Below are 24,513 nucleotides of genomic sequence, written 5' to 3'. Positions count from 1 at the left end.
CCCCTCGAGGATTTACAGAGGGGGCATGCAACCTCCCTGAGGATCCATTGTCTGAGTGAGGGGGTGTGTGTGTCTGTCTGTGTGTGTGTGTGTGAGATTGATTGTGTGAAAGCGGTGACTTCAGGATCCAGAGATGAATTCCTGTTGGAAAATGAAGATTCAGGTACAGATATCTTGTGGATGTTTTGTCTCTTGTGCCGTTTGTGTTGATGGTGCTGATGCTGCCGACGTTGTCATTGTTGTGATTATTTTTATCGCCGCAGGGTGTACGCTCTACATCCATTGTCGTCCATATACAAGGCGTGTTTGAAGGAAAAAAACGATTATAAAAAGGGATGCATTAAAAGGAAAGGGGACTCATTGCAGTTTCCATTGAGTGGTTGTTATAGTGAGGCCTTCTTTCTCCATGGTGATGGCAGAGCGCTTCTGCTGCAGCAGCCGAGAGATGAAAGAGTTGCCAGGAATGTGTGGTTTTGTCCATTTGGTTTGTGTATAATAGAGAGGGAGAGGAGTGGATAAATAGAGAGCAAAATGAGCAGAGACGGTCAGAAATGGTCCGTCTCTCCATCCAGTCGAGCAGAAGTGGCGGTATCACAGTAACGTCCGGGGTTCCGAATGTGTTTACATTATGTTTGTCTTAGTCTTCTTTCATATCTGCATGTGTTTTGGTGTATTTAGCGGTACCTATCGGGGACTCTGAACCCTGTATGTAGTTTTTTTTTTCAGTCCGTTCATGTGCCTGCCTGCGTGCATGACGGTACTATATGTTTGTTTGTGCAGTTCAGAGGAGCATCTGCCACCTCTTCAGTGTGAAAGGTTGACCCACTTTCTCTGGTGCCTCTGCCCTTTGTTCAGGATGAGTGGGGGTGCACAGAAATACTGTATATAACTTGAATGTTCCATGAGCATTGTTATATTGACTTTGCATGTTTACTTTTTTAACATAATCATCGTTTTTTTGGCTGTTATGGCTGTCTGTGTGCTGTTGCATAGATTGCTAAAGTACTGAATATTGTAAAATACCATATCTGGTCAGATTCAGCACACATGCACTCAGTCACCCCTATGCTCTGTCATCCTTAGTCTCTTTCTATTTTCTCTTTGTGCGTGTGCTCTGGCACCCAACTTTACTGATGCTGTGAAAGGCTAAAGAGAGGCAGCAGTCTTCTCTGTGCAGTGTGATTGCTGCTAATAGGTGCACACTGAAACTCCACACACACAAGGCCTCAGTGGCAGAGTGACCTGATTATAAATATATATTTTCTCCTCTCGGTCTATCGCTTAGCATATCACATCTACTGATGCACCAAATCAGAGCTTTGTGTCAAATCTGCAGCTGGATGAGGGGGGGAGGGGGAGATTAATGCAGTCAGTCACATGTAATGGCAGAGCTTAAAACCTGTTGGAGGGGGGAGGAGGAAGGGACAGAGGGAGTAATGAGGAAGAGGAGGGAAGAAAGGCAGAATGAGATGAGGCTAGACAGGAGAGCATGGCAGAGGGTTTTCTTGCACAGATGGATGTTTCTGGTGGATGGTGTGGTCCTGTGGTTTTCCTGCAGCACTGTGACGGTTTCACTCACAAGTTGGTTATTTTGCAACATGCCCCACACAGCTCCTCTGTTAACAGCCTTGTTTTCCTCTTCATCTTCTTGTTTTCTTCAGAAAAGAGCTTGCTTTCAAGAGCCTCGAGCACATTCAACAGTGCGGAGTAAGGAGAACTCGTGCAGTTAGTATTCAGGAGGCTGGATGCTGAATTTAAAAAAGAAAAAAAGGAACTTTTCAAATATTACACTTCAGATTGGGTGGTCATATCCCCAGCGGGTGCTTCTCTAAGCAGCTGCTAGCTATAAAGAAGCTGTTATGGACTGTGAGTCTCTTCTTAAATGAAGTACTACTGAATTGGTGTTTTATACCAGTAACTTCTTATTCATCTCGGTCAGTAATTCACCCCTTCCTCTCTTGTCTTTGCTAAGGGGACCTCTTAGCCCATCTGTATGCATTTCTTTGTTTCTCAGAGCCTGTTGTTGAAGGATTATATCACAAGGGAACTGGTGGTTCACACACTAATAACGGAGCTAATTCAGAGGCACTGCACTGAACGAATTGTCTGTTTCCTGACATTTTCACACAAGTCATAAATAATGACTTATGTCATGGGGAAGGGCCTGACTCCAAGTGCAGCTAGTGAGGAAATGTGAGTCACAGAATTACTCCCTCATATCTGTGGATCTCTTGCTCTCTTTATAAAGCAATACCTATACTGTTACTGCCATATTTGACTTTTCCTTCATGTTCCTCTGGTACCGTCTTACTGTAGCTCTCATTGTTGTTGGATTAGACTCTGGTATTGCGTCTATAATACTGCCATGTAGCCTGACTAGATGCACAGCCGGGATGGGTCACCGTCCACATGGTCCTGCTCTGAATTTGATGGTCACTGTCTCTCTTTCTTTCATATCCTGTTTGGACACACTGATGTAATTATGACCAAGAGGAAGAAAGATGAAGGATGGATAGAGGAGGAGGAGGAGGAGGAGGAGGAGGAGGAGGAGGAGGAAGAGGGAGAGGGGAAACCGCAAGCTCACATCCTGTTCATATAGAACAGACAGACGTGCTCATTCACACACACACGTTCTGTAGATTTGTACACAAACAGGGTCTGGGGTTGTCTCCCCTGCAGTCTCACTTTCCATGTGGTTTTATTATACATGCAGACACACATATGCTGGAGGCTGACATTGTGTGAGGCTGTAGTTTCTGTTGAGCTAATGCCTCTCATGTAAAAAGAATAGGCCCTCAAATATGACAATAGCTTTTATGGAAACTAAACTTTCTAACGTGCTTGACGTCTCTTTAGCGAGGCACAGTTCTTCTAGGTCTGGTTAGACGTCTGTGGTCAGCCAAGCGCTCCACTGGTTGTTGTTGCTGTGCATAGTTAAGATTTCTCATCTGCTGGTGCTCTCCCGCCCGGCTGCCCACTCCTGCATTTCCTCCCGCTGGACATTTACAGAGATGGGGAAACCACAGAAAGGCGAACTTCCTTTCCAGAAGAGATTCTTAGTCGGGGATGTTTGATATTGCTTTTGCTGCAAGGATGTGTGTCTGTGACCTCTGAGGGGGAGGGGGGGCGGGGGGGGGCTAGGCAATGCAACGTTTCCTCAAATATCTCTCTGTGTGCATTTCTGTGCATGCCAGCTGTATTTTATAATGGCCTACTTGACATCGCTGGCATTAGATTCATGTGATTTGAGAGAGATTTCTCTGAAGAGCCGAGACTAAGTGGAGGAAATCTGTTATCTCTGTCTCTGAAGGAAATGTTGTCTGCTTGTCTGCAGCAACGTGTGCATTTAAAAAAATATATAAAATACAGCAGGATGGGCTCATTTTTAGATCTGCATTTGGAAGAATGATGCAGATCATGGTATGCTGATGCCATTTATTTCAGGGAAAGCTATTCAGATGTAAACACCGCCTTGTGCAGTCTGCCGGCATACCTGCAGATCCACGAGCTTTACTCCCTCACCTGTCAGTCTAATGTCTGTTTATCTTAAGCTTCATGGTGTTTGACTGAAAACAAGCTGGTTGTGGTTGTCTGCTTTAACGTGCTGTTGTTTCCGCTGAAGTCCTTTTCATAGCCATTTTTATCATGGTGCTCATTTAAGAGTGACAGGATGAGGATGCACGAGTGCACTCATGCATACGTTTGTGTTCTACTGACATAAGACCCCACAAAATGCTGCAAGCAGTCTGAAAGTGAAATCTGGTGTGAAGTGTAAAGCCGTTTAGTGAATACTGACATGAAGTTGATCCGTCCTTCATCAAGCAGACATCTTTCACAATGGGATGGGATTTTCCAAAATGTTAGCTAGGTTTATTAATTTCCAACGAATGATCATAGAAAATACAACCAAACATTGAACAAATTATATTCTTATATAGCCATTACATATCCAATCCCGTTCTCTCATCCATTAGTTAAAGGAGTTTACATGCACACCTGTGTCAACTTATTCTTGCTCCTTTGAAAAAATACTTGAAGTTTATCTATTAATATATATTTTTATGTTTCTTAAATCCATTTTTAGATATCAGCAGTGTTTTTATGTTTCCTTTTAATCCTGATACACCCATCCCTCCTCTTGAGGATGGTCTACCTAATTAATAAGATACAATTTAGTTATGTTACACCCATGTGATTGATTTGGACATTACATTTTCAAAGCTTTATTGCAATAAATCCTTCCACACTGTTGGACTGCCAGCTGCTTTAAAGGCAGGGAGTAACCTTACTTATAATGTTCATTTAACTATTAAATACTACCACAACACATTACATGTTTACTTATTTTTCATAGAAATAGAGGCACCCTTTCAGTGGAACAGTGGGTGGCAAATGTTGAATGTACTGTAGTATAAATCAGGAATGCTGTGTAGTTTAAGCTGTCAAAGACAGAGGCGTAGGTAAGCTGCTGGTCATTAAACTGTGATAACTAAGAAATTACACTACTTCTGTTGAATGAAGAATTAAGCAGCTTGCTGAGGTCATTTGGAATTGTAATGAATTTACAGAGAAAGAAGGAAAAGAGACACACACACGCACACCTCCGTCCATTAATTTCCCTGATTAAATTCCTTCGACAGTCACCTCATTACCGCTGTCTGATAGCTATCATTCATTTGGCTCCTCTGTCTCTTACGTTACAGTATGTGTCTTGCTCTGTCTCTATTTTCCTACAATCTCTCAGTCGCTCCCTCTTAGTCTTGTTACAATGTCAGCTATTTATAGCAGGAGATTATAAAGTGAATTCCTTGTCTCTTTTTCAACAGAGTAACTGCCACAACAACTCTCTGTCAGTGTTTGGGACTCGCAGCAGGGAGCTGTCTAATGTATGAAAACCCATCACCTTAAATATGTTTTAGAGCTCAGTAGAGATGTAGAGGTGCCATTATTTAACTTTTAGATGGAGGCCATTTTCCAAGACATCTGTTAAAATGCCTTTATTGTCTAGAATCAATTTTCTGCTTCCTTGCATCCTGAAATAAGCGTCTTTCACACAGTCCAAAAGCACCATATCTTACTTACCTGGAAACAGGTTTCTTTTGTTACAGTAGATAGTGGAGCTGCAGTCTATGATTGGCTCTGAGGCAGAGGTAGCTAAAGGTATTAGTCAATTATGTTTGTGCAGTGACTTTAAGAAGGTTGATGCCCTTTCTTTTCCAAGCGTAAAGCGTGTTGTAGTATTGTATGTTTATATTTATGATATTATAGTATTACAGGCAACCGAAATGTTGCCTTTCTACATGTCGCTGGCAATGATGCCATCTGATGGCTGGTACTATTGTTTTGTTCTGCTGATGAAAGTCTGAACAGACAATAATGGGCTGCAGCTAAAAGGCTTGTTGTAAAGGAGCTCTGGGGTTGCGTATTCACAGCTGGAAAAACAACTCTTGCGACGTTACTATTTTAGTGTCTCAATCACTGTCACTCTCTGGTGAGCAGATGTCCAGGCCAGTCCTCAGATGTTTAACTCCAGGATGTAAAGATAAGTCAAAGTAGATGAAGTCAGTTGAGGAAAATGGATACAACAAAAACATTTCAAAAGTACAAATGCATTCATAGTATGTGATGCTTAAGCAGTAACAAAAATATAAAAAACTGGATGTTTTCATTTGTCTCAATCTCCTTAGGACAAATAAACGTTCAAGGTGAAGGGATGCGAGACTGACTAGTAGCTCTCATGTGTGACTAACCTATGGTGTGAAATCTCATTTCATGTCTGTGTTGAGACAGAAACTGTTGTTGGTATAGACGAGCTCGGATAGTGCAGTGAGAACCGCAGCCTCGCTGACGGAAAGTCTCAGGTTTGAATTCTGGGAAGCTTTTGACCTCAACCACAAACCTATCTTTATGCTCTTCCTCTAGCATGACGCTGGTGTGTAATGGTGCAGAAAGATCTGATGGCAAAATTCAGTTCTTTAATTTAGTGTTTCTCATCAAAAGAAAGACTTGTAACTTTTCCTGGTCCATGTCATTTTCTAACTGTATGGCTCTTTTCAGTGTTTTCATAATCAGTCCTACAGCAGTATGTTGAAGAATCATGTTTACTCTTTGTGGTTACATTTAGTGTTTGCATGTATAATCAGATATATAATATCCATGTAGAGCTGCAATGATTAGTCAATAGACAGAAAATGTATTAATCAATTGCTAAACATTCTTCATTGTAAGGATTTGACGCTGTCTTTATCATATATGATAGTAAGTTAACAATCTTTGGTGTTAGGACTGTTGGTCGGAAAAAACAAACTATGACAATATATGATATTGGGTAGTGGGAAATAATAAATCATTTTTGACTATTTTCTGACATTTCATAAACTAAATGATGAATTGATTAATCAAGAAAGTAACTGAAATGAAAATAATTGTTTGTTGCAACTCTAAATATTGTGTAGTTCTAGATATTTATCCATCTACTTTTTTTTAAACTTAAATTGTTCATTGTATTTTCAATGAAATCACATTACAATTCCTGAGAGCCTAAGGTGACATTTTTTAATATTCTGTCCAACAAATTGTCCGCAACCAAAAGATATTCAATTTACAGTGATAGTCAACAGAGAAAGGCAACATATCTTTACATTTAAGAAGCTGGAACCACAAAATATTTGGTATTTTTGCTTTATTAATAAACTGCGCTCTAGCCTGTTGCACGCCCCATCCAGTCTACTGCCCGATCTGTGACATCTTCATCAAAGACCGCTCAGATGTGGCATTCAATTCTAATATTGAAAAAGTTTTGTTGGAGATAGAAACTTTGGGAATTTAACCCTGCTTCTTTTGAAATGCGTCTTTTTTCCAAAGATTTTGTCTTTTGAGACTTTAGCTTGAAAGCAAGCTGAGCCCTCCTCCCCGTGGGCCGAGAACAGAGCACTGGAAGACGCAGCGATCCCTCTGAATATGACCTCTCCTCTTCTCTCGTACTCTCCTGAGCTTCATTTTCTTACAAGCCTCGGGTCTGCAGAGTCCAGTCTGAAAGTTGTGTTATCAAAGGCTGGGGCTGCAAACAGACCCACAAAGGAGGTGGAGAAAGACGGACACAGTGGTGTGTGAAACCTGAACCCTTCTTTATCAGAATTATGCATGAGCCCAAAGAATACGGCCCTTTATAGCCTACAGTCATGGCGGCAGTGAAGGTGACACTCAGAGCTTGTACAAGTACCACAGTTTGGGAGCATTTTTAGAGAAATGGGTTTCGAAAGGACACTCAGAAATGTTGTTGATCTCTCTTCTTTCTTATCTTTTGTCATTTGTCTGCAGCCTCCCTGCTCTAATCACTGCCGTCTATAAAAGTCATCGGTCCATTTGTGGCCTTGTTATTTTCCAGAAACCATCCGTCTGTGAATAACTGCTTGTTACTTCAGTTTTGGCCAAGATGGAAGGATTAAGGGCAAGGATCATCAAGGAACTGTTATCCCCATCTGTCATCTCCTGGAAAAAAAACCCCAAAAAAAACTGAATTTGTATCCTCTGAGAGCTGTATTTATCATTTTATTGTTGAAGGCATTGAATAAGTAATAACATGGAGATGGAGGAGAACTTCTTCACTTTAATCCTCTAGTACAGTAGGAGGGTTATATCTGCAGAATCACTTGGCGTAAAGGGCTTTTTTAAAGCACTTTCCGTCCTCAGTGCTGTACTTTTACATGTGAACCCGAGCCTTCAGTATGTGTCATTGCATCAGCCAGGAAATGCGTTCACAGATTAAAACAGAAGATTAATACAGTTTGATGTCAAAGATAATGGCCACACACCTGCAGCTGACATTTTAGTTTATCAAAGTGACAGGAAATTGCATATATAGATGTTTATTCAGAATTTAGTTTTTCTTCTGATAAGATCAAATCTCAGCTCTTTGCCTCATCGGATAATGGAAAATTTAGCTGTAGAAGTGAGACGCGAGAGATGTTTGATGTGTGTTTAATTACACTTCTCTGCACTTACCGTAAATTCCTAGATCTTTACTCCCAGTAAGACCAGATGATGGTGTAACGGTATTTAAAAATAATTTGTATGTTTTGATTCAGACATGATAGTCGGATCTCAGGAACTATATCCAAATTGTTGTTTTGTCAGCATGGCTGGGTGTTTAAATGTCCTCAAGACTTAAGTGAGATGGGAGGAAAATAAGGATGGAGATGGACGTAAGCAGGGAAAAGCAGAGTGTGATGGAGAGGCACACGCAGTGGTCCTCTATTACCATGGCAACTAGTCACAGCGGGGACACGAGCGAAGAGTCAAAGTAATTTGGAATTGGTAGCATGTCGGGTACTCTCTTAGTGGTGTGTGTGTGTGTGTGTGTGTGTGTGTGTGTGTCTAGACTCATGGTCCATGAGTTTTTGGTAGCAAGGTTAATGTACTTCCTGTTTGGACAAGGATGGCAGAGGTAACGCTTAAGCTGCTTCTGCTTCTTGACATCGCGAGGAAAGTTCTCAGGGTTGAGATTTCCACACAAACAAATCCTGCGTGAGTTTGGGAGAGAGGGGGAGGGAGGGAGAGAGAGGGAGAGAGAGAGGGGGAGTCGTCAGGTGTCCTCCTCTGCAAGGAGGACACATTACTTTGTGGAAAAAGTGAAAGAAAGATCTGCTGTTGCAAAACAATATTAAAATGTGTTCCCAACAGAATTCAACTTGTTTTAAGAATTTTTAAAGATTGTTTCTGGACTGCTCTTTGCTTTGTTGACATCGCCATGTTGGCCGTGCGTGCTTTTAAAGCATGTTGGTTTTCTCCATGTTGAGAGCCGTTGAGAGCTTGGAATGCTCCCAATCTCGTATCTTGCACCATTAAATCAACGCACTTGAAATATTGGGTCAGTTTGTATTATTCCTTCATAGGAATACTGGTAAATTTCTGTGACTCCTGTTGCATGATAATGCTGCCACGTGTGGTCTGCTGTGTGCACTGATGGTAGCTTGGAGGAAATTGTTGCACCAAATTCTTGTTTAATCTGGGCATCCTTCTACTCACTGTATGTGTACACTGTATCGAGCTGATTTGCCTTTACAAAGATTTATTCATGTCCAAAGCCCCACAGCCCTGTCTGACCCGGTGTGAACTCAGCATTATGTAACCATAATTGATTAATCATCATTGAAGGAACCAAGGCTTTAATACCAACACTGAATGCAGTGCAACACCCGAGTGGCTGTTTATCTGCGTGTCAGATGCAAGCGGAGAACACTGAGTGGGAATCGAGGATCATTTTACAGCCTCAGAACAAAACTTAACTGTGCGGAGTTGGCATGTTTCACTCCCTGGGTAATGATACAAATATTGTGACACCATTTGATATGGAGTTTGGACAGATGCGTTATGTAATCGGCTTGGGCTCCTTTAGTCTTGCGCCAGAAATATTTGATTAATTTAAGATGCCAAACAGCTCAGGCTCAGCTGCAGAGACATGTAGGTTTACCGTGTTTGTTCATGCACAAACATGAATCAGTCCTTCCTATTCCTGCTGTAGCCTGTAACAAGATTTCCTTCATTCATATTACCATATTTACACCATGAAATACCCTTGCATTATTACTTCAATCTGCCTGTCATTGTTATTTTGGCTATGCTAGCACCATGGCTCTAGGGTTGGCAATGTCGGTGTGTTGGTTGGTCCAGACTGAAATATCTAAACTGTTAATTTGACTGGAATACAACTTTGTAACGGCTAAACATCAGCTTTTTGCATTTTTCATTGTGAACATATTAGCATGCTAGTGTTAGCATTTAGCTCCAAGCAGCTCGGTGCCTATTTGAGGTTCTACACATGTGGACTCTTTGTCTTGTGTCTTCTTAAAAGTAACATTTGCAAACACTTCCTGTGGATGTCTGTTCCGTTTCAAATGGTCAAATACAGCACACGCTCATGACTAATTCAGATTAATGCAGATAGAATATGTCAGTTCTGACTATGCAGGATGCGTGTGCAGATTGAACAGCATTTGTTATCTGTTTCTGATTTTTGCTTTTGCACCCACTTGAATTGTCTCTCTTCTCCTCTTTTTACAGAATGAAAAGCCTCTGGGTCATTCTGCAAGCAGGTCCAGCAATATATCAAAGGTGAGCAAAGCACACACAAATGGGCCAAAACTGAATGAATGATGTATCGCCTTCCTCCGCCACACACAGAGAGAGAGAAGACAGCAGGGCGGCGGTGAGGTGAGCTGTGGATGAAGGCAGAGATTGACAGGACGGACGGACAGACATGCAGTGGAGTGAGAGTAGCTGATAGATAACCTGCCCCTCTTGAATCACATCGCCTCAATCAGAGCTGCCCCTCTGATCAACCTCCAGAGAGCACACGTGGCTTTGCTCCTCAGCTCACTTTGGCTTCTCTGTGACTCTTGTCTTTCTCTATTTCTTCCCTTCCTTCCTCCCTCCTCGTCTTCACTCCCTCAGGCAAACTACACCCCTCATTGAATCTGACTCCAGGGTTTCAATCCTTGTTCACCTGAGCTACTTATAGGATAAACACTTCACTTGTGCTAACAGATGTCACGGTCACTTCATCACCAGGGGACCGCTCCTGCAACAATGTTTGATCCACAAGCCAGTCACTGTTTGAGGTGGAAGTCATTGCACCTGAGGGACGAATATACCAGCAATGATGTCCATGGCCACAGCTATGACAAACCATTAACAGAGTGTTAATAGAGACAATGTGCCACTCCCAGACCAGAGAGGTGGTATGGCTCACTAAAACGAACAATGACCACTTTACATAAACTGACACACTAATTGTTGTTGATTCATTGAATTGAACTCTTATTGAATTCACTCCATGTGATGGCAGATAACAGATGTGGTAAAACTTGGGTAATGAAAAGACTAAGAACGACTTTCATATGTAGACTGCAGACATTGAACCCAATACACATTTTCTACGCCTTTGAGTTTAATTGCTCTTATATAGTTTATATTTTTAATTTCTATTCTTATTTTTTACGTTATACATTTGTATTTTTTTTTTTCTGCTCTATTTATCTATAGTTATTTCAGTCCTTATTCTGTCGCAACACCTGAATTCCCCCTCTGGATATTAATAAAGACTTATCTTATCTTATTCTCTTACTGATGTGATAGGGAAACCAAAAATAAACAGACCCAACGTGTTCATTACATCCATCCACTGCATTGTAAAATTGTGTGTGCACAACTGCAGTGAGTATACAGTCTGTCTTTCAATGAGATAATCATTAAGACCTCTATACTCATTACCTCTATATCAATGACTTTCTGTAGCTGATCTGGCACATATCATCCTGTAAAAGTACGATTTGACGTTGTTACACTTTGGCTTTGTGACAGATTAAAGAAAGAACATTCAATATGTCAATTCAGACGCGCTTGTAGACGGATTTTGTTACGTTTCGAACAGAGCCAGGCTAGTTGTTTTTAATTTTAGCAGACGGATATGAGAGTGGTATCAAACTCTCAGTAAGAAAACAATTATTTCCCAAAATGTCAAACTATTTGTTTAATGTTTAACCAACATGGCTTTGTTTGGTGTCTACAGAGACGGCAGTTTCAGTCTGGAGCTGCTGCAGCAGGATAGTTTGATGAGGCTTAAAATAGCTGAAACTGATCAATTTAAACATGCAAACACACACACACACACACACACACACACACACACGAGATGGCCAACAGATCGAAGTTCTAGATATCTTGTGCGTAAATGGAAGGGTGAATTTAGTCAGCTGCTTCTGGATAACATGCATTGTCATTAAATGTCCTACCTAGACTGCCATTCCTTTGACAAATGTGTGTAATGGTCATAAAGTATGAACAAGGCTCTTAAGTTTGACAGCTTAAATTAATAACCAGCAGTCTGCCTGCCAGCTGGTGCTTCCTGCTCATTCCTAAAGGGAAATGCCACTGACTGGCAGGTTTCAAATCTATTTTAATTGTTGTTTGCACAGACAAGTCTACCGGGAAAAGATGCTGAGTCAGCTTGTGACTGGAAAGGTTGCTGGTTTTAATTGCTAGACCAGTTTAGATCACTGAGCAAAGAAATGTAAGAAATCCTCTCCAAGCTCTCCACGTATATTGTCCACAACTTAAACTGACTGTTATAGATGAGTTATGTATTTTCTCTTGACTGAAACCACTCATCCCGGAAGCTGCTTTAACCAGAATATGATCAGAGAGACAATAGAAGATTATTTTATGCATATATGCAGTTTTCGCTCCATCTTCGGTATTGGCAGGATGAGATGGGAGATTTTCATATTCCCGGCAGTGACTCAAACGTTCTTTTTTTTTTTTGTTGTTGATGTAGGTCAAGTTAATTTACGTTACAAAGCTCTAAAATGCACAGCTAGTAAGACCATGAGTTACTTTACTCGTGTGCCACTGCTGATGACCGTTTAACGGATCTCGACTGACGCGCGTTTGTTTTCATTCATTTCCACATCAGCAGCTGCAGCCAGACTCCAAATAAAGACACCGAAAACAAACCCTGCATTGCTTCACATGGCACAGATTCAAGCTGAATCACTAGCTCATGTCAGATCAAATCAAAAATGAATGTGCTTGTATCCAATCGTTGACCTACTTAAAAAGATATCTCTCTACATAAATAACCGCAGCATAAGCCTGAGAGGAATATTTCATAACATCTCCAGCTTGGCACAACAATACAGTCTGGATGATTTGTATGTGAGAGCTCAAACAAGCAAAGGATTTGTTCATTCTGTCAAAGCACCTGCTCTAGTTTTATACTGATGACCTGGCAGGATACTTGTGGTCAATTTTTTTGTGTAGAGTCACTGAAATGTTGGTGTTTTTTTATTTTATTTTATCAAACAGCGTTGTCCTCTTTAAGGATGACTCAGAAAAATATCCACTCTCCAGTTACTTCCAACACTTGCTGGAATACCTGCCATGAGACACACACCAGGACAGAGAGAGAATAACAGGAAAACAAGCTGCAGCATTTAGCCAGAGGGTCAAATTCTTTCATAACGATGGTATTGCCTCAATCAGTGAGCTTGTCACTGTGGGGGGGATTAAGGTGTATAGTCTTGGATATGAACGTATACGTGCATCCGAAGCCAAAAACTCTATCTCTCACCTGCTGGGATTTTGTTTGTTCATTGAAGGTGTCTGTTATCGAGCTATTCCTGTCTGGTGATTTGTGGAAGAAAGGTGTAGTTGAGGGCAAATAATCAGCATTTCTGTTAAATGAAGCAATGGTCAGTGTAGAATATAAAAAAAATAATTAAAAAAAGCTGCTCTGAAAGCTTCAGCAGCCAGAGGATTGCCCGGTGATTTGGCAGGAGTAGATTTTCCACTCAGCGAGGTCAGGAGGCTTAGCTGTTGCTGTTTCTCTTTTTAGCATAGTGCCAGGGAGCTGTGCGATGCCTCCTACACCGTTTGGGAAGGAATTAAACTATTACGGTCCTCATGAAGACACAAAGCAGCGACCGACTGCTCCGTGGGCTGCTGTTGATAGTCAGCCAAACATCTGGTTGGTGGCTATTTAGGGCTATCTTCTCATATTGGACAACCTGCAACAAGAAAGTGTTTTGCTTGAAAGATTGCTGTAAAAATGAATTAAACTTATTTGCTAAACGGTTGCTTTTTAGTTGTATGTCGAATGAATTATCAAATAATCAACTGATCGTGTCAGCTCTGCAGCTATTAGAGAATTCTATGAAGCACTTTAACATTAAGGTTTCCAGAGGAACATGAGACAACAAAAGTTTAAAGTTCATTTTCCCCTGTAGTTAGAAAATGAGAGGCTATAGGTAAAAGAAGAATGAAGGCTGAGGTAATAGCAGATGTGATAACAGAGGTGTTAGAGAAATAAGAGATGCAGGGAAATATACAAGTGCAACAGAGGATGATTTATGTGTGGATGAAGTGTGTGTGGATAGTGGGAGTGCTTAAGGAGAGAGGTGAAATTAGTAGTTATGATAATGACTTGAGAGACCGTTTCCAAGCACAATAAACAAGGATTCATTACAGTATGTTTTGAAGGCTGGATTACGTCTAATTAGCACATCGGAGTCAAAGAACGGAATGAAACATGAGCCGAGTGGATGAATTAAAGTGTATATATGTGTATTTTCAAAGTTTCTAAAGTAAAATGTGGCCACTTGACACAATTTTCCAGCAGTGGTTGAGATATCTGTGATAGTGTTTTGGGTCTCCATTAAATGCTGGCACTCATTTGCTCATCAACGGTCCTCGTCATAAAAGAGGGCAGTTATGAGAGAGCAGATATGAGAGAGCAGAGAGCAGTTATGAGAGGGCAGTTATGAGAGAGCAGACCTTTCTTCTGAAGACTCGTACAGGCCGTTAGGAAGTTAATCAAATCATTGCTATCTGGACTCTGTCATCATCCCACCGCTGTTTGCGTCTGCTCAGAGACGGAGTTAGTTATCTATCGGCCAACTCCCAAAGATGACGACATGAATGATTAACAGAGACGGCACTGGAACATTATGTTGAAGATTAAAATAAGGAACAAAGATACCGTCCAGTGTCATTAATGATTAGCGGAAACTGCACTTTTTCTCCGATTACACCGTTTACAGATTTCACATGATGCTTTAGCTCAGCATGTTTCTTCTTTTTAGGCATTGTTGAAGTGAAGAGCTGAGTCAGCATGTAGTTAAATATAGTGATGGGTGCTATAATAATGTGTTATTGCTTTGATCTGATCTTTTTGTATCTCACGCACTTCTCACAGCTGTCTGTTCATTTTACACCTTAAATTCTAGACGCCTGCAGGAGCCCCAAACGGCAGCCTTGAATATTAGGTGTTAAAATGAGAAGATTATATCTCATTTTAAAGAGACATTAAAAGCAACCTTGGATGAACTATAACAGAAGGACAATTGAAAAGAGAGAGACGGCATGTTTGTGAAAGGAGAAGCTGTGCTGTTCAGAAAAACGGACCAAAGGGCAAAGCTAGATATTGAATTTTGTATTGATTGGTGTCGGGACATGAGCCATAAATTCCCCCTTAGTTAGAAATTAAATCAATGGGTAATTAGTTTCTTATCGAAATGACCAGGCCCCCCGTAGCTTTATGTTAGCAGCCCAAACACTGATCCCGTTGTTTAATGTCCCTCCCCAATATGTAAGCTGTCACACTTTGGATACATTGTTTAAGGAATAGTTTGCTTTGAGACTTAAATGAGCAGACTGATACCACTCTCGAGCTGTCGACATGCTTAATATAGAAGTATAATCAGCCGAGCATAAAGACTGGGAGACGGGGGGACCAGCTAGCCTCGCTGTGTCCAAGGAAAAAAAACACTATCCTGGAAAAGCTTGGCTGTCGGCTGTTGTGACCATGGCTGGAGAAAAGGAAAGGGGTTCCACAACTTCCACAACTGATCGATGCTCTGAAAGTCTTTTGTTTTTCCAGATATAGAAACTCTTTAGCTGAGGAACGGCCACATCCGTCTATTCATGCTCAAACTGCAAAACAGCGGAGCAGTGCGCAAAGTAACTCATTTATAAGTGTGGTCTGTGTCGGTCTATAAGGAGTTACAGCAGCATATGTGTAAGATAGTACAGTATAAATAATAATGAATACAGAAAATGTTGAAATAACCCAGAAGTTTCATTTTAAACCATTTGAAGTTCTCCTCATCCCATTTGTGTAACATGGATATTGGTGAAAGCCACAATAGATGATGCTGAAGGCATCATCCTTGTACCTGCCGGTGCATCTGTTCAATATTCTCTGCGGAGGCTGAACAAGTCTACAGCCTCACGTCCTCCAGCTGTGCCTCTCTCAGCGCCTCATTCTTCATAACTCTCCCTCTGTCTCGCAGTCCGTCTCCTGAGCGCTTCGCTCCGTGGCAGCCTGGTGTTTCACCTGCTCTGTGACGCACCGAGACAGATTTTTCCTGGCACTACTTTAATCAGACAGATTAGCTGCCAGTATTGTGTTTTATTCCTTTTTATCATCCAGTGTATCGGTGCGTGACATGCGTTTACTCTTTCTATAAAGATCAGATTCAGGCACTGATGATTCTCACCACACACAGGACCTTTCCTGGCATCCCAGGGAATATGATTTAATCCTGTCTGTTAAAAGATACACTAGTTATTTACACAGTTATATCTTTGTTTTGTTCCTCAGGCGGGGAGCCCGACTTCAGTCAACGCTCCATGCAGTTTCTCCAGGACGTCAGTCTCCCCCTCTAGCCAGGACATCTGCAGGTACAAACCCCCTCATTTCCCTGATATGAACACCTGAGGACAATACATTTAATCAGTTTCTTTGTCCTTTACTGCTGAAGAACCTAATCTGTTTACCATTGAGCAATACACTGTCACTGTGTAAAGTAGCCTTGGTTGCCTGTTACCTGCTGTAAAATGTGATTTTTATAGTAACATGGGTCAACCATTGTTTGCTATTTCCATGCAGAGGCAAAACTGAACACCCAAAATCTTTTAGCTCATTTTGTCAAGTTCCTTTGTTTTCAAATGCATGATGTTGTTTTCCATTTCTCTTTTTTTTTTTTTTTTGTCTTTTTTCATTCCTTCTCCTGCTGTCCCGTACCACGGTCTTCAATCACATTCCTCTTTCATATACACACATGCACAAACACTTACACTCCAGCAGTCGGGTTCAGGACTACCCGAAGCAGACTGCAGTGGTTCTGTTGAATTCAAACGGTAAAACCTGTCAAGGTTCAGGAGGGATTTCAGTCACCACCCTCTGCACGGACGGCCTACCAGCCTCTAAACATGCCAAACAACGAGACTGGCTCTCCCTGCTGCGCCCCTCCTCCGTCAACATCCACCCCAGCGGGGCGCTCAGGTTTTCTGTGTCTCTGAATGACGTGGGCCAACGCGTGGACAGTCTTTGTCGCGGTCTGCACTTTATAGACCGCACCTGCTCTGAGGGAGAGCTGGAGCTGAAGCCCGGGCCCGCTCAGCCAACCGGCTCGGATCGAAGGGCGCACACACTCAACGGCAAGCTGGCTGCAGCACCCACACACCAGATCCCAGATCCGACCTTCTCAACATGCACCCACCCTCACCTCGTCCCTGCCTTCACCAATAACTACAAATACATGTTGGGCATCCCCCCCGCAAATGATCTCCCATCTGCCCCTGCTATCATTGCCCCTCCTCCTCCTCCTCCTCCTCCTCTTTCCAACACTCTCCTCCACCCTCATCACTCTCCCAGCGCCAACTTCCTCCGTCTCCTCCTCCCCTTCTCTCGATCCTCAACCTCGGCCAGCCTGCAGTGCTCTGAGCTGGGCAGCTACGCCTCCAACCTCCACATCCCCAAGTCCTCTAGCGTCCTGCTGGAAGGCAGTGAGTCAGGGTTCCCCGTCGAGGATCTACTGGGAGATGACGACGTGTTCGAGGAGGACCGACTCAGTACAGCTCCAACTAGAACGGGCCAGCTGGCCACCCCAAAAACAGTCACCGTGGCTGGGACCGGAGATCTTTTAGCCCCCCTGTGCTTTATGGATGAGGATGTCGACCTGGACTGCTGCCCCTCCCCTTTGTCAGAGAAAACGGAGCCACTGTCACCCTATTCACTATCTGGAGACTGGTGCAGGTGGGTGACTGTCTGGATGGTAAGACTTGGGTGGTTTACCAAGTCACCACCCTGTGACTTGGTAGACGATCCCTAGCCGTTAGTGGCAGTAAACCCCAGAGCCCTGTGGAGTAGTGGGAGCTTCTCATCCTGTAGTGTAACTACCTACCAAATATCGTACACCTCAGAAACATTTGTCCTCAAAACCCCTGCTCGGAGTAGAGCTGTTGCTTAGGAGAAGTTTACACATAGATGCAACACCATAAGCTGTACTGATTCAACCCCTCATGTGTCTAGAACAGAAATATAACTTCATTTAATTTCATGCCATTTCATTTCACTTCAAAGTTATCTCAAGGGTGTGCCATGTTTTTCGCAGTGCTGTCAAGCTGGGTTTTTTGAGAATAATTTTTCAGTGTTGCTATAGATCGATGAGGCATTAACGTGTCTTAGGCTGCGAAAAGTGGCGATTGATTTTGTCTGTAAACTTTAATCTTCGCAGTAGTGGCAGGACTCGGGGGGGCAATGGCAACGTTAAGGAAAAGATGGAAGGGCAGAGGTCAGGGTAGAACATGTCATAGTATTTGGGAATGAAGTGTGTGTTCTTCTCAGAAATTGTGTAACAGAAGCAGAATAATAGACTTTGAACCAGCGTCTGTCTTATTGGGTCAACAGGGCCGTCATCTTTTTCACACGGCAGCCTGTGTGCAATCTGATAGGCTGAGCCTGTCTATGTTAAGAAGGACAGATTGTAAGAAATATTTAATTACAGACCAGGTCACGACTGCGTGGCTCCTACAGATCAGGCTGGGTAGCGGTAGATGTTTCTAAGTCGCCAAGAAATACAATTTGAGCCCGACATAGATCACGTAGAGAACTTCTGGGTTACAGTATCTGTCTGTCAATACTCCGCCTGGAAGCTGTTCACTGGATTGATGGTGGTTAAGTCTTAAGGACAAAGGAATGTCATTTATATGCGTCTGTCTTGTTTTTTTGGCCCCTCAGCCGTTTCAGATTATACGTCTTATACAGTACGTCAGCTGTGGGCTGAGAGAGAAACATGAGCTTAGAATTGGCAAGGTGACCAGTTCAGAGATCAGGAGACAGATTATTGGCTTCAAATAGCCTTCGTGGTCTCAGCGCACACACTTGCACACAAACAAACACATCGTGGAAGCTTTGTGTCAGGTGGCTTGAAGTGTGAGCTCAGAACGCCGAGCCGGATTTCACCTGTATAAATGTGTGTGTGTGTGTGGGAGGTGGTTTTAAACCAATGTTAATTATTAGCTAGCTTTTTATAATTATTAGCTAGCTTTTTTTATTGATGACATTTCCGAAAATGAATGATCAGAAGTCTTACTCCTTATCAGAAATGTCACTTTGTAGATAAACGTAAAGGTACAAACACGTTTACATTTACCGTTTCTCATCAAAACACCTTGTGTGTATCCTGACAAACGTATTGAATGCATTTGATTTCTCTTAAATATTTCCAAAGCTGCTTTCTGTAAATATTCTTAAAATCCTGCATCACTTATTTATGGCTTATAGTTGTCTTTTTACCTGCCTTTTACTGCCACATCAGCAGCAACACTAGAGTCTATGTTATTAATGTAGTTTCTGAGCAAATTTAATATTCTCTTTTAAGGCAAGCACGGCCACAGAGATGGAGACAAGTAACTTCTTGAGGCGTGCAGAGAGGGGAAAGAAGTCAAAAGGAATATGGGTTCCAGTGGTGCTGCCTTTAATTGAAATGTATTTTTCTCTGACAGAGTGCACAGTAGACTTTAAACTGTTCGGACTGAAAACAGGCTGAGAACAGGAGAGAGAACACAACGCCTCAGATGTCACACTCTGCCCCATACCTCCCCCATGAAAATATGTTTAGCAGAAATGCAAAAATAAAAACAGATTGTGTCGAAATATTCATTTGAAAATATATGAATAATTGTTTCAGGTTCAGGGCAGAGCAATGAATAGCTGGAGGGAAGGGATCTGAAAGCAGCACGTTGAGGTAGTGAAGAGTGCAACGGTCAGATGATTGTCACAGGAGAAGTATGAGGAAACGGATAAGAGTGAACAGGAAGAAAGTGAATGCCCCACCAGGGCTGTAATGTTGCCGAGCTTGTTTCCTCTCGGCTTGTGGCGCTTGTGATTTCCCAATTCTGTTTTGCTTCACATATTTTAATGCTGACATACTGTAATGGCGCCTCTGTCATCCTTAGATCACTGTTAAACAGGGTGTGTTCTGGCTGCTGAAGTGATGCAAATTTAATTTTAACTTCCCTCCCATGCCTAATGGTGCTCGGAATGTGCTGCTGCCGACACCGGTACAGTAAATTTAGCTGTTTGGGATTATTCCGTTAAATGTACTGATGAAGCACGCGTCCCTTTGAATGGCTGAATTGTGTTTGCTCCATTTGTGAGATCTCTATTTTTAAAGTGTCTTTTGCAGCAGTTTACAGACAATCTAGCAGACATCTAGCATGAAACCTACATTTCTCAGCTCGAGATCCCTAGAGTCCTCCTCCACTCATGTTGTTTACTCATCACTTTATTTCCACCATGACTCCATGTGGAGGTGGGATTCTTCCGTTATACCCTCCTATGTTTTAAAAAACAACAACACGGTAACATTAGAATAATTTATCAAATCCATTTCAGCAAGTGCCAACCCTTGATATGAGCACCAAGACAGTCCAGGTCCTCAGGCTGGTTTTAGTTAGTTTTGTTTTTCTGTAAAGAGGAGTACACAACAGTATGTGTGGGAAGAGAATCTGCAGTGTATCATCTTGTGATCCATACAACAACAATCACACAAACAAAGCAGCTCAGCCATAACCAATAGAAAAAAACACTCTTCCAGAGATGTTAATTATGCCTCCTCTATCCCTTAATCCTTCGCTCCTCATTCCACTCCCTCCACCTCGTCTGTTGAGAAACCCGTTGATATGACCTATTTTTATCCTCTTTTCTTCACTTTGTCTTTTAAATCTTGTAACGCTTTGGCCAGATCAGTGTAGTCTGCAAATAGACGTGATCTTGCTTGCTCACTTTCACAACATGTGTGGGTGCGTGTCTTCATCATGTGTTCTTATCCTCCCCTTAACTGGGATGACGACAAACCCATTTGAACAACCTGTTCGCTTCTCCACCTTCTTTCAATGCCGTTGCTTACTTGTTCTCCTAGAGAGAGGAGCCACTGCTCTCTGTGCCTCACTCGGGGGGGAACACAGCAGACGCCTTTCCTCGTTTATGCATCTGCTGCTATAAATTGGTAGAAAAGGTGGACTTGAAGTTAAGGTTTAAATAACTGCTTGCGCCTTCCCTTGTGCAGCTTGTTGTAGTTGTATTGTGTTTGAAGGTGCAATAGCAGATTTTCCCTGGAGGCCCTGCTCTGAACAGGCCAATGTCCTGACATTCAATTCTGAGATCACAATGACTTTAGTTTGTGCTTCCTGCAAGTTGTGTGTATACTTATGATATTGACTTGACGAGGTAGGAGGTTGCTCCAATAACCCTTTCCAACCTCTCATTTTGTGCGGTAACAAACTGAAACTTACTGCTTTGGCAGACTGTACCTGGCCTACTGGTGGAACTGTGTCGTACATGCAAAGTCTGGATTCTCACATCTATCGCTGCGTCAGACGAATGCACACCTCCTTAATGTGTGTGACGAATAGCTCCAGCCCTCCAACCTGCCAGTGTCCGATATGTGAACTTTAAGAGGAGCAAGGGTTCCTTTGGTCTGATATTAAAATATGATTGTTTTTTTGTTACTGAGCAAAACATGTTACACCGGACACCCGTTCAATTTAATGCAATTAGATGCAGTAGCATTTCAACAATTACCAGAAAAAAGTTGTATTACAGTGACCAGAGGTATTTCTACCCCAGATGGTATTTCTGCAGTTGTCAGGGGTTGGTACTGTATGTGTAAGAGTGTAGACATACAGAGTTATTCACCAAAAACTAAAACACCAGCCCACTGCAACATCTGCACAGGCATCCAATAGCTTTCCCCACAACTGGCTCAGATAGTCTTGAAATGGGGTCATAGACCATCAGAAAACCTGAACACCACGTGGTTCAAATGAGTCCGTGAAAACTATATAATAAATAAATAGTTTATACATAAGTAATGTATAAAAGGCTGAAATAGTATTGGTGTATTGGTGGTTGTAGTATAAATGCAAACTGGATCAAAGCAACGAAACATTGAGTGTGAAAAAACAGTATCAATATTCACTTTTATATAGTTAATAGTGAATAAAATCCAATTTATAATCTGTTCATAGGAACAAATCATTACAGGCAACTTTTATCAATTCTTCCAACATTGAGACTTAAGATTGCTGCTGCTGCTGCAACTGCAGAGTATCTGAGATTCAAATTGCTTTGATCTATTTTGTGCTGCGACGTAGCGAGAACACAGGAGGTTATTTTCTGAACATGTCATTTTGATTTGCAAATGAAGTGCTTTGAATCAAATGAGTTGGACTTGATTGAGTTTATTCATGTGGGACATGTGTAGTCTTCTGCGTTCAGCGTCTCAATATTTGTGGAATAAAGTTTCCACCTGTCTTGCGTTCCTATATCGGTGGCAAGTGTGGCATTAATGAGCATGTTGTCCTGTTACTACTAGAGAATGCTCTTTCCTTGTCTTCCTCCTATTACAGCTGCCTTGCCTCCTAGCTTAGTGTTGACTGTTTTCTTTGGCTCCTGTAGGATCTGTCACTGTGAAGGGGATGAGGAGAGTCCTCTGATCACACCATGCCACTGCACGGGAAGCCTGCGCTTCGTCCACCAGTCCTGTCTACAGCAGTGGATCAAGAGCTCCGACACTCGCTGCTGTGAGCTCTGTAAATATGAGTTCATCATGGAGACCAAGCTCAAACCACTGCGCAAGGTAAGACGTAGTTTGTATGTGTGCATGTTTGTCTCAAGTCAATTACTGCACTGGTTCATTAGTTCAGCCTCATTGCAGCTCCAAGTGTCCGAACTTAGCTCACGTCACTCTGACAATGTGAGGCAGAAAATGCCAAAAGCTGCCTCCAATCTGTCACACGGATAACACGTGCATGACACCGACTTTTTAAGAGGTTTTCAGAAGTGGAGCTCGTTGGGGAGGAGTCGGAGATGGCACACTCCCATTAACGGCTCTTATCAATCGCTGTGGCCTGGAGATAGCAGGACACTAATTAAAATTCCTCCACCCTTCATTAGCTGCACAAAGGGCTTCAAACTAATGCTCAGCTGTTAATAGCTTCTGAATGGCACTGGTGAATATCGAAGTTGTTGAAAGATGAGATGATGTCGGTCTCGTGTTTTTTGCAGAATGTTGAGTGTGATATAATCCCCAAATTTACAATGTACCACTGTCTTCACTTTTTAATATGGGCATGTGCTTTTTTTAAATAAATTTTATTATTATTATTATTTATCAAAGGGTGCTTAGTTTCATCTCGCACTGCAACTCCCGCTTCTCTTCAAAATGACCCTGCAATCAAAGGAATGCGTTTTGGATGTTGAGAGGCTATACAGCTTATTTGCAGAACTGATCTGATGGTGCCGGCATTGAATTTTGTGTTTTCTTTGTAAGGCTGGGCTCAGTTCCTGATAATGTATTGTGAAGCCAATGACCTGTGGGCTGCTTCTTCTCCGTTTTACTCGCCATGCCAAGAAACCTTATGTAGCATTGGATCTTGATCACAGAAGCCGAACGCTCTCCATCAAATGTTTCGCTCGCACTCTTGAGCTGCTGAGAGCCAAACAGTTTTATCGCTTTAAGTGTTGAGTGTGTGTTTGAAAGCTCCGGTCTTTGAGTGTGAATGTATTGTTGACCTCCTCAAATGCTCTTTCTTTGTCCTCTCCTGCTCTCTGTCTGCAGTGGGAGAAGCTACAGATGACGGCGAGCGAGAGAAGGAAGATCATTTGTTCGGTCACCTTCCATGTCATCGCCATCACCTGCGTGGTGTGGTCGCTGTACGTCCTCATCGACAGAACAGCGGAGGAAATCAAACAAGGTCAGCGCAGACCGGGACGCACACACAAACATTCATTGACGCAACGTTGTTGTTTGTGTTGGATGCGGTCAGATGTCATCCATTCTAGAATGTCATCCATGTTCAGTATTTAATGACAAATCTGCATAACTGTAGTGTTATTTCAGCAGTGCGAGTATTGAGTTCAAATAGTGTGAAATGTTCCCTAAGACTGGAATATACGTCGGCGTCATTCACTTGCAGAAGCTCCGTGGGCACCAAAGGCACGAACAAATGTGTAGACGAGTGTGCTGAGGTTCTTTCAGAGATTATCTTCTGTCTGTTCGTATTTTGGAATTTCTCTTCAATTCAGTTCGCTTTGATTTCAGACCTGTGGTCCATAAAACTTCAGAGATAAAAGAAAAGAGATTTTAAAAGTAGATCTTTAGAGCCGTCATTATAAGATCCAATTTGAGATTGTGACTTTCAGAGTGAGGTGGTTTTGGTTCATCCTTAGCTTCTTCAAGGGAGTTAAATCAGGTGTTGTGTGCGTGATGTGAATTAAAATTGCAAGTTGAAAGTATCTTCGGTGATTAGTCTCGTCAACAAAAGGCCCTCTCTTGTGTGTTTATACTGTATTTGAAGCTACAGTCGCAATCTTTACTTAGGATGCAGACTGGAAGCATCTAGGCTGGCTCTGTCACAAGGGAACAGAATGTTACTCTGGACAGGTGTGCCAGATTGAAGAAATGGAATTTAACATGTAAAATAGTGAGCTAACCGGCTGCTGACTGTAGATGGTTTAAGTAGGGCGTTATGGTCTTTTTAAAACGTCAAAGTAAGAGGAAAACGTGACTAGGAGTTAAATAGTCCTTTCAGCAGCCCTTGGAGCCTGGGCTGCTCCTTATTTCCATCTCTACCAAAGTGGTCAGCGGCACTGGGTTACGGACAGAT

The 24,513-nt window shown here is 42.3% G+C and overlaps 1 protein-coding gene across 5 annotated transcripts in view; it reads left to right on the top strand.

Moving 5' to 3' along the window:
* marchf8 (membrane-associated ring finger (C3HC4) 8) overlaps nucleotides 1-24,513 on the top strand; it is a 64,546-nt gene that overhangs the window by 34,543 nt on the left and 5,490 nt on the right. For 3 of the 5 annotated variants that reach the window (XM_031841290.1, XM_031841276.1, XM_031841282.1), the window contains exons 3-7: nucleotides 10,063-10,113; nucleotides 16,160-16,239; nucleotides 16,646-17,596; nucleotides 22,304-22,484; nucleotides 23,466-23,601. In XM_031841290.1, the coding sequence (XP_031697150.1) occupies nucleotides 10,063-10,113; nucleotides 16,160-16,239; nucleotides 16,646-17,596; nucleotides 22,304-22,484; nucleotides 23,466-23,601 (1,399 nt within the window). Of the gene's footprint in view, nucleotides 1-6; nucleotides 164-10,062; nucleotides 10,114-16,159; nucleotides 16,240-16,645; nucleotides 17,597-22,303; nucleotides 22,485-23,465; nucleotides 23,602-24,513 lie in introns of those variants that run through there. The other 2 variants (XM_031841298.1, XM_031841305.1) reach the window with 2 other exon arrangements.

This window comes from Anarrhichthys ocellatus, unplaced genomic scaffold, assembly GCF_004355925.1.
Source record: "Anarrhichthys ocellatus isolate YVR2014 unplaced genomic scaffold, GSC_Weel_1.0 scaffold3, whole genome shotgun sequence".
In the NCBI taxonomy this organism is placed as follows: Eukaryota; Metazoa; Chordata; class Actinopteri; order Perciformes; family Anarhichadidae; genus Anarrhichthys; species Anarrhichthys ocellatus.
This window is presented reverse-complemented; position numbering and strand designations above follow the sequence as displayed.